Source organism: Impatiens glandulifera, chromosome 8 (genome assembly GCF_907164915.1).
Source record: "Impatiens glandulifera chromosome 8, dImpGla2.1, whole genome shotgun sequence".
NCBI classification, from domain to species: domain Eukaryota; kingdom Viridiplantae; phylum Streptophyta; class Magnoliopsida; order Ericales; family Balsaminaceae; genus Impatiens; species Impatiens glandulifera.
The window spans coordinates 27,653,102-27,663,150 of record NC_061869.1 but is presented as its reverse complement, the minus strand read 5'-3'; the positions used below and the strand labels follow the sequence as shown (position 1 = coordinate 27,663,150).

Here is a 10,049-nt window from a genome sequence, read left to right as displayed (position 1 = left end):
ATAAATCCCCTGAGAGGGGCTAGCTATCAGCTATAAGGACAGCTGAAGATCGGCTTCATAAGGGAATCTCTAACATCTCTTTAGATGGGCAGAGGGAGTGCAAAAATCTATACACCTATCTCCGGAAGTTCGGTAGTCGGCTTTTATATATAAATCAAGCAGTTTTCGGTAGTTAAGTTGTCTTAGCTTGTTGTAAGGCTAAAGCTTAGAGAATATCTAATATCTGTTTCTATCCTGAGGCATGTTGCTAACAGTCTGCTAGACGACGAGCGGGATAAGAAAGAAGATATCTTAGGTTTTGGATGGTAGCTTCACTTGCTTAACTTACAGGTAGTTGCATAAGGACTCTAAGCCCAATGGGATGTTTCCGCTGTCCTATTATATTAGCTAGATGGATTTTGAGTAGCTAAGGCTAAGCTAGTAAATGAGTTAAGTTAGCAGGCACTATCCAAAAAAGAAGTAGAAGTCTACGTAGCGTAGGTAGTGAGTGCTTCCTGGGAATCCATTTCTTTGCTAGTGCACTAATGTAATGGAAGGCCTTAGGTAGAGAAGGCGGATAGCTAGCCCCTCCGGTTGCTAGGCGTAAGGGGAAGAATATCTTTCTTACCTTCTTTCTGGTATAAGGACAAGTTTGCTTCAGCTAGATGTAGCCACTGGATGTATAACCCTTAGTCATGTAGCTCCTAATTGAATAGTTCTTCTAGACGAGCCAGATATTCAATATCCTGGCTCTTCAAGACCTATCTTACTCAGCTAAAGACAATCCCTTAAACCCTATTCATCTATTACTGAAGATGGAATACTTGATGCTATTGAAATACTAGTAAAGCAAGAGCTGAATAAACAGCTACTATTAACGTTATACACTACTAATATAGTTTTATAAAGTAAAGGCATAAGAAAAAGACAACAATAGAACACACAGAGTAAAGATATTGAGAATCTGTTCTACCAATGGATGGTTATTACAAGATGTCTTATTAGTACTACTATAATAGTAGTAAATACTAATAGTAGCAGGTAATCCGGTAAGTAATTAATTCTCCTCTGAAGTTGAGGTAAATTCTTAGAAGCTAGAGGTGGTAATATATTCCGTCTATCTAGTTCTGCTAACCATCCCTTTATCTTAGTAGCCCCCCTGATTGAGGGATTTCACACCACCAGTAAGGAAAGAAAGCTAAGCCCTGGGAAGCTTCCTCCATGGAATCCCGCTCTTTCTTTAAAAAGATACAAGCCCTCGTTCGTATGTACCCCAAAAAAGGTTGCTGCTGAACTTCAATCTTTTGTTCGGAAAAGGCACTTCTTAGAAATCGGTTACTGGCCTCTCCCTCCCCGAGGAGGACACATAACTCCGGTTTGCCAAGCTAGTACACTTACTAGAGCTTCGCTACATAGGGGTGAGAGCTTAGAATCCCACTAGTTACCTTATCTTTACTTTACTGTGAGTAACATCCGTACTATGAGAAGAAGAAAGCTTACCAACTCAACTATTGAAAGTTGAGTAAAGAACTTCCCGAGGTTGGGTTCTGAGATCCGAGTTAGTGTAACTAAGAGCGAAGTCACGGAACTCTTTTTAGTTAGCTTCAGAGTAAAGTCCCGCTTTGTATAGAAAGATAGAAGTCCCGTTCCCTCGCCTTGGAATAGGATAAAGAAAGAGGATAGAGTGAGTGGAATATGTAGGCGTAGGCAGTGGAAAACTTATCTTTCCGGTAGTAGAAGGGAAGCTCATTAGGTTAGCTCGTCCGGTAAGAAAAAGTGCAAGTGACTTCTAGTTCTGTGCTCTAGGGCTTTGACTTCTAATAAGGAGAACTTGTAAATCGCGAACCTGCTGCTCAAGGAACAAACCCTCCATCTACCACCCCGACTCAGGGGACACAGATCCACAACCACAAAGCCAACCAAGAGTAGCAGATGCTAGACCTGTAGACCCACCCAGTACTCCATCCAGTTCAGAATCAGCCCGCAGCGCAGTTCCTGAACCTGTGGATCACTACGATACGAGGAAGAGAAGAGATCCGAAGAATCCTACACGGCCGTGTACTTGGCTCCCACTCCCATGAATCAGATAGTGCCATACGTCCCACCACAGCCGTCCGATCCTCTGATGGAGAAGATCCGTCGCCTTGAACGGGAAGTTAATAAGTTAAGTGGGGACAAGTATGATGTTGCAGATCTTGAGAATATCTCCCTATACCCCAAAGTCAGGCGGTTTTAAGTGGCCAGAAATAGATAAGTATAATGGAACCGGATGCATAACGAAATAGGATAAAAAGAGGCTTTTCTCGGAGCAGGCAGAATGTATGTCGGAACTCTACAGCCCATGGGAATCGACAATGAGCTACTTGTCCAACTATTCCAGCGCAGTTTGACCGGACCCGCGCTGACTTGGTTGATGAACACAGACCCAAATACCATTCTTAATGGTAAACTTTCTCCGATCTGCGATCCACTGGAAGAATCAATTCATTTATCTTATATACGGGTAGGAACTGTAAAAGTCTCCCCTTCTCTATCCCTATCGTCTGTACTTAAAGTACCTAGTTTTCCTACCTATTCTTATATACGATAAATCGCCATCTCGTAGCACCACCACGACACCAATTCTTGTTATTTTTCCGAGCCCCCCATGCCGTGACTTCGACTTTGAGTATGATGAATGAGTGGAAATCATCACCGATGAACCTTTCAGAACGAATTGCGGGATGGTCGATCGGTTTGAGAAGGCTTTTTCCAGTAGTAGAATCTTCTGCAACTATATATACGTATATTCAACGGAAGGGTACAGGAAATTCAATAGTCTCTGTTGCTGTTCCAAGAACTGCGTATTCTATAGTTCTAGTTGCTGTGTAAGTAGATCTACTAGCATCAAGTATTCCAACGGATGTAAATGAAAGAGTATCAGTCATTTCTTTCTGTTGATGAAGTCCCCTTCAGATCTTACCACCGAACTGACCTTCCGCGCTCTTCGAAACCTTTTCCAATTCGACGGAATGGTAGTTTTCAATCTCATTTGAGTAGGTGAGAAGTATCAGGCTTTCACCCGATTTGTTATGGATTGGATGATGGATAAACCAGCAAGTAGCTTCGGATTCCCTATATTATGCTTTTTACTCTACTTGATCTATTCGTTTTGGCTTTCTCGTGGCGTATGATGAATAAGAATGGGCGGTCTCGAAAGAAATCTCTTCTAGTCAAAGACAAGAAAAGATATAATAGTTGGTACGGTCAAGAGTGTAATTTGACTAGTTGTCTTCTCTCTATCTTCTTACTGGTCTCCGGTCACTCAACTAATCTACTTGAAAAGTCTTGCCTCACCTCTTGTTTTATCCTGACGAGCTCCTATTTGATGGTACGAATCGTCTAATTACTTTCTATATTTTTGCACTTTCTGGACTAAGTAAAGCCAGTAAGCCCTCCAGCTGCATTAAGGAACTAAAGCGCTGGACTGGACCGGATAGCAGATCCAATCGAAGGGGCCTTGACTGCCCGGCTGAAATAAGACCATCGAGGCTATTGGTCCCCATCCAATTGAATGGGTTTTCCCCCTCCCCCTTTCCCGCGGGTTAGTGGATTTTTGTGCCGTTCGAGCTCTATTTTTTTTTTCGAACAAGGATTTCCCTTTAGTCCTGAGTGGGTCTGTCGTCCTCCTCATTATAGTCCTTCTAGAATCAATAGCATTTCGTCGAAATAGATCCTGTTTTTTCACCTTAGTAGTCCTATGCATAGTCAGTACTATAGCCCCAATCATGGCGACTAATAAAATAAGACTAGGAACCAAAAACCAGACAAAATAGTAGGTATAAAGTAAATTCCCCAATGTTTCCAAATTAGTCCAACTTCGTACCTTTACGGCATAAACCGTATATCTAAGAGAGGTCGTATTTCTTTGGGTTGGTAGTAATGGAATGCTTTCATTATCTAAAATAAAGAACATTTCCCACCAAAAGATCATTCCAATAATACCGCTCACTGGTAAATAGCGCAATACTTCTTCGTGAATCTCCGCTATTTGAATATGGAACATCATAACAACGAATAGGAATGAAACGGCTATAGCTCCTATATGAACTACTGGGAAGATCATAGCGAAGAAGTCGAGACCTAACAAAAGAAGTAAACCTGAAGTGTTGCGAAAGACTAGAATGGGGAACGAAACGGAATGTACCGGATTTTTAGCACGTACAACCATCAAACCAGAGACCAAAGCAGGGCTTGACAAAACAGAAAGTATCATGGTACGTCGTCCTTCCCTTCAATGGAACTTTCATGCTTCCGCAAGAACTAGCATGAAAGTCGAGTCGATCTATTACGACCAGCGCGGTTGTTCGTATTTCATTTTCTTCTTCCTTAGACTTAAAAAAAAGCACTCACTGAGTAAGGAATCAAAAATATCTCTCGACAGAATTGATTATGTGTCCAGGTCGATCAGAGGTTCGGCTTCCTTCTCCCCCACCTTTTAACCTTCCCTAAAAAAAAATAAAAAAGAAAATAGTGAATCAAGATCTAGATGGATCCCTATCTTTATCTCTATCCACGGAGATACATACCTATCTATATGGGGACATATCTATCCGGATAGAGGTGCGTCTAGATCAATTCATGGATAGATATGTCCTTATGAGCGAGCCAATCTTTATATGTTTTGACCACGTCCGTTCCCGCTACGAAGAGGAAGGTTTGGATCTTTCAATCTTATGTCGTGAGGGATGTGACCTATGTTAGGTCCATAAGATACCACAGCTTTTAGTGTTCTATGATTCACCTCCGAATAATGAGTAGGTAGTTCGATCCTTTTTTTTTTTCTCTTCATATTAAACTGATGGGGGGATGCGGAGCAATAGGTCGAATTACTATATAAAGAAGAGTTGTAAACTATAGGACTTTTTCTTCGAGTAGGGATATTTCGGTTTTTCTTGTTCCTTCTCTTTGATAAGAATAGGGATTTGAAATGATACAAATTCCTCTTCATTCTGTTGTGCTCAGCGAAGAAACTGCCTAAACAGACTTTTTCGGATCCAATTTCTAAGTCTGATTCTTGCATAGAAGAACGCAACTGTTGCAAAAACCGATCAAATAGTAGTAGGTGGCATCCCCTCTTAGTTTTGACTAGGCGGAACCATTCTGTTTTGGTTCTTTTCCACATTCTGACCGGGTGATCCAGGAATTTTCCTATTATTTTTTCAACTGATATTTCGATATAGAAAGATCTTCTTATTTCTTCACCGCGGGTTCTCGCATCATTTGATTGAAAAGATATTATATCACCGTGAGACACTTTAAAATGAGTAATGCTAACTATTCCATTATTCACACAAACCCTTCGATGACTTATCGGCTGCCTTGCTTGAGGAATAGTTTCACAAAAATGGAGACGAACCGGAATAACGTCCGATCTTGTTTCTGGATTGAGTAGAAAAGAAATATATTCAGTTCGTTTTGTTCCTCTGTGCATCTCTGTGATGGGTAAATCCCCATGAAAAAGGGGCAACTTTCGTGTAGTTTGTAATTGGATGTAACTGTTAAGATTTTCTCTCGGATAAATCTTTCTCTTAATAGATCTCTTCTTGTTTCTCAATCTTCGGAGAATGCGGCGTTGTATTATTGTAAGTTCTCCGTTCCAAACATTTCCTGAAAGTAGACGACAAGTTTTAAATCTTAATGCAGGCAAGGAAATCTTTTTTTTCAGTCTTTTTAGCCACATCGCGTATAACGGGAATCGAACCCCCTCTGCTGCTGCGGGCGGCGGATGGAGAATGTCCTACTTCGATCCAGAAACTTGTTAGGAGTAGGTTTTGGCTTGCCCCTTGATTATTATTAGTAAGATAGGTTTGGAACCTTTTACTAACCCCTTGTTTAATAATAGGGTAAGCTTCCTTTCGCTCTTCACCCATAGGTCGTTTTTTCATCAGCTGATGCGCAGGAGCGCACTTTCGGTTTCACCTTACTATATAAGGGAGTGTAATGAATAGAGATCTACCGCCAGCAGTATTCTCTTCCTATCACTTCTTCGTGATAAAAATATGATCTCGTCGGACCTCACCGGGCCTAAGAAGGGGAAGGAAGGTATGGGCAGGACCAACAAACAACGGGAGAGGGCTCGTAGCCCCCCCCCTCTCCCTCTTCCCCACGCCTATTTGTTCCCCCAGCCCCGGAGAGAGAGATGCAGAACTCTTTTATTTTTTTAAGATGAATAGATAGAGCCATGATACATTCCGTAATATTGTAAAAAATAAAAAAGTAAATAGACTCTTTTCGTCCCCTTTTTGATGTCTGCCTGAGGACCTATGTGAATGTTTTGGAATGGGGATGTTCGCCTTTTGTAACAAGTAGACCCACGATACGGACTAATAAATGTTCCTACTCTTACCCCTAAGTAAGATCTACGAATACTTTGTCAGTCCCCCACGGGACGCTTTCTCGCTTTTCATGAATGTGTCTCCCCCTCTGCTTATGTGAGACCCGACTTTTACTATCTATGAGTCGTTTTACGACCTTACTTTTTCGAAGGTCGGCGGGACATTGGTGCCTCAGCTCATGCATTGGTTTACCAAAATCACCTCTACTATCCCACTTCCTTCTATGAAAATGGCGAGCAGCCCTTAAACAAAAAGGCCAACAGAGGGCTCTTCTTTATATATTACATAAGCCCTAAAGTAGTCCGCTCCAAAAAAAAGCCTTTTTTTCTTGTTAGGGGTAGGTTTTGGCTTGCCCCTTTCCCCCAGAAGTAGGGGGCTTGTACTCTCTATGTAGTGGTCGGCCTTCGTTAAGCTTCGGCAAGAAAGAAGGGACTAGTTGCTTCCTTCATGCCTCTTTAGCTCTCTCTCCTTCCCCTACCTAGACGCATCGATTTTAGCTGCACTGCAGGAGCTGTTGTCGGTATTTGCTCTATTATATTAGGTTAACCCGAACGAAAGTTTCTATGCACTTTGGAGTGGAGTATCCTCGCTTTCCTTTCCTTAGGCAGTAGCTTCGGGAGATAAAACAGATATTCGGCTTTCAAGCTTAGAAGAAAGAAGGAGAGAATCTTTATCCCATCCCGCATCGCTTCTACCTTACTATAAGCAATTCATCCATGCATGCCAAAGCCGTCAGTCCCAGATTGAACCGAACCCACCGCTCCGTGGGGGCTTGAAGAACTGCCTTGATTGAGGGAGAAACTCTTTCTCTTTATAGGGTAGTGGATTCGGACAAGTAGACTGACTGATATGAGATTGAGCGAGGAAATGCCAAAGCCAATGCTAACTCTCTCTCCTGCGCTAGTTAATCATATGTCATCCTTAGAGTGCGTGCGGACACCTTTAAAGGAGAGTGACCCATCCCTTCCTTTAAGATGGGCCGGGCCTTATCGCAATGTCTTTGAAAGGTCACTCTTATTAAAAGAAAACTTCCTCTCAGTCGAGGATTTTCCTCACTATTTCAGTAAAGTTAGGACAAGGACTATAAACGATTTAATAGAGACAACCCCGTATTCTCTTAGCTATATGATAAACACAAGTCTTTGCCTTCCATCGCTGCGTTCCTTATTAAGGTTAGTTCAAGCCGGTCGAAAAAATTGAGTGACTGACCATCACTGACGTGACGACTCGGGAGCTCGCAGGGCTCATAGGATGGATCGAAGAGGAAATCCCTTCTCTTCATTTCATTGGGGTTGGAGAAATGTTCACGACGTAAGGTAAGTTAGTGGAAGCAAACAGGCAATCGGCTGCCAAAAGGACCCGTTTGTTGTTAAAGGCTAAGTTAATTTTTCGATATATCTCACCCGAGATGTAAGTTTACTAGTCTTCTGGTTTTGTTTCCCCTGCATCTATCTCATTCGCGGAGATAGGTTTCATTCAAAGAGAGCGAGACCTCTGCTCAACAATTGTGAGATATGCCATCCATCTGAACTACCGTCAATGAAATGAAGAGAAGGGTGGGTATAGAAAGAGAGGATGGACTCTATTCCCAAAAAAGGTTTAAGGTGAAATTCCTTAGCTATATCTAGTGGTGTGGTATTGTTTCCACTCCTCGTCTAAGGTACTGGCATCGAAAAACTGGAGGGCCCAATGCGCCCGCAACTAACTATGGCGGGGTCTGCGGGCCGGCAACCCGACCAGCTAAGAGCCACTCCAAGCTTGAGGAAGAATACGATATCACTCACTAAAGCAAGGCGTAATTGCTTGCTGCATTTCGCGCGCGGGAGCATTATAACAATGGCAGATCTCTTCCCTCTTCTTTTCATAGCTTTGTAAAGTACCCAACAAGTTAAAGACTTGTCTAAAGATTCAAGTTATTACCAGATCATCTAACATTAATCATTCCTAAAAATAGCCGATCTACGAATATAAAAAGTATTCTCCCACGGGGAACTAGTTTAGCTGCTCGAATCTGAACCATCGTGAATCTCCATATGCATACTGATATCCGTCCGGGTATCATCTGCAGGGGAACGAACTATCCCTCTTATCTTTGCCTCTCTTCGTCCTAGAGACCGTGCCATTCTGGAAGTCTGTGTCATGGTTGGAATCTTCGCTGGGAAGGTCTTTTTAGGTCTTCCTCTTTCTCCTCGGTCTGATCTGGTTGGTTCTAGTTAATTAGTTGTATTTATGGTTTCTGGTGCCATCGATCTAATTTGATTCCTGGTAGCATCTTTTTCAGATCCTCGATTTTATTCTTATAGCCCTGTGGTCTTGTGGCACTTATGAACTTGGAGAATGGGGAAGTCATTTTGAAAATGTTTCTTCAGATCAAGAACAATGGTGCAGCTGATCGATTGTTCTTTCTTGGAATTAAAACAAAAGGCCTTAGAGGTGCTTTCTTTCTAGATATGAAAGATGCGGTGACAGTTGTATCCGAATGATGGCTCCCGGAGAAGGGATGAACTTATGAGAATCATTCCTGAGGAGACTAGAATAAACTCGCTATAAATGGGTATTTTTTCCAACTACGGATCCCACCCCATAAACTTAAAATACATAACCCCAATTGCTACGGGAATACCATTTAATTGGCCTATGCCTCTTTGAACAGCCTCATCTTTTTTGATAAGAATCGATACGATCTTTATAAGGCTCCTCCTCCGCTCTGAAGGAAATTCAATGGGAAGAGACTATGTCCTCATCCATAGGATCCCATGTGCGTTTCTTGAAAACTTGCTTCCGATATGAAACTTTGGGTATTCAGAGATGCTTTTGTTATTCCCAATAAGATGGCTCGGTAACAAATCGCCTCTTCCAAAACACGCCCCATTCGTTCTGCCCGCAATAATCCAATAAGTTCTCCTTGTAAAAAAACATTCGACATTCCGTCTTCTAAAACCAACACTTTTGAGTTTATTTGACGTACAATAATTTCTATATGCCTATTATGGATCTGCACTCCCTAGGATCGATAAACCCTTTGGATCTTCCAAAGAGATACGGCTTTGCGCTATAGTTAGCTCAGCACTAATCAAGAATCCGTTTGGGTACTGATTGATCTTGGTTTGACATGGTTTACGCCTTACTGGTTCCCAGAAGAAATAGAAGCTCGAGAAGGAAAAAACAACCTAGTTCACTCGCTGAGTCTTTTTGCATTCGGTTAAAGCGCCCAAGAGGCAAATTCATAGGTTACACAAGGAAAGCCCACCCGTTCAGTTGCTGAAAGAGATAAGCTTGAAAAAAAAGAAATGCTAGTACTGAAGCAAGTGCAAGTATTAGTTCAGAGCCTCAGAGAGGTTAGGTTAAGCCCAGACCAAATCTTTATGCTTCTTTTTACTATTTTAATAGTAATTCTAGTCACAGTTTTGGGCTTTTTTTTGTATCTCCAACGACTGTTAAGCATATATTCTCAAAGGGTAGATGAAGTCATGGAATGGAATAAAAAGTTTCTGATGCCAATGTATTTTAAATACAGTTGGCTTAGAGGCGTATCCATTTCAGTTCGTGATAAACAAAAGGGAACCTCCGACCGGAGCTCTAGTGCGCCTCAAAATCCAAAGGCAAGCTAGAGAGATAGAAAGGATAGTCCCTCGTGCGAACTACTAGAAAATGGTGAGATCATTAGATCATTAGTGAAATAAGGACCAACAA

General features: G+C 42.0%; 2 protein-coding genes across 2 annotated transcripts; both read right to left on the bottom strand.

The window, feature by feature from the left end:
• Positions 1–1,018: 1,018 nt before the first annotated feature.
• LOC124912076 (NADH-ubiquinone oxidoreductase chain 6) lies at positions 1,019–4,341 on the bottom strand. Its single transcript, XM_047452634.1, has one exon. The coding sequence runs from the start codon at positions 4,232–4,234 to the stop codon at positions 3,425–3,427; it is 810 nt and encodes a 269-aa protein (XP_047308590.1). The 5' UTR covers positions 4,235–4,341; the 3' UTR covers positions 1,019–3,424.
• Positions 4,342–4,479: 138 nt separating this feature from the next.
• LOC124912075 (ribosomal protein S4, mitochondrial) lies at positions 4,480–7,052 on the bottom strand. Its single transcript, XM_047452633.1, has one exon. It carries the CDS (start codon positions 5,699–5,701, stop codon positions 4,634–4,636), a length of 1,068 nt encoding a protein of 355 aa, XP_047308589.1. The 5' UTR covers positions 5,702–7,052; the 3' UTR covers positions 4,480–4,633.
• Positions 7,053–10,049: the final 2,997 nt, after the last annotated feature.

Excerpts from the sequence above, each read along its gene's own strand:
- LOC124912076 (XM_047452634.1), bottom strand. The coding sequence starts at position 4,234 with ATGATACTTTCTGTTTTGTCAAGCCCTGCTTTGGTCTCTGGTTTGATG.
- LOC124912075 (XM_047452633.1), bottom strand. The coding sequence starts at position 5,701 with ATGTGGCTAAAAAGACTGAAAAAAAAGATTTCCTTGCCTGCATTAAGA.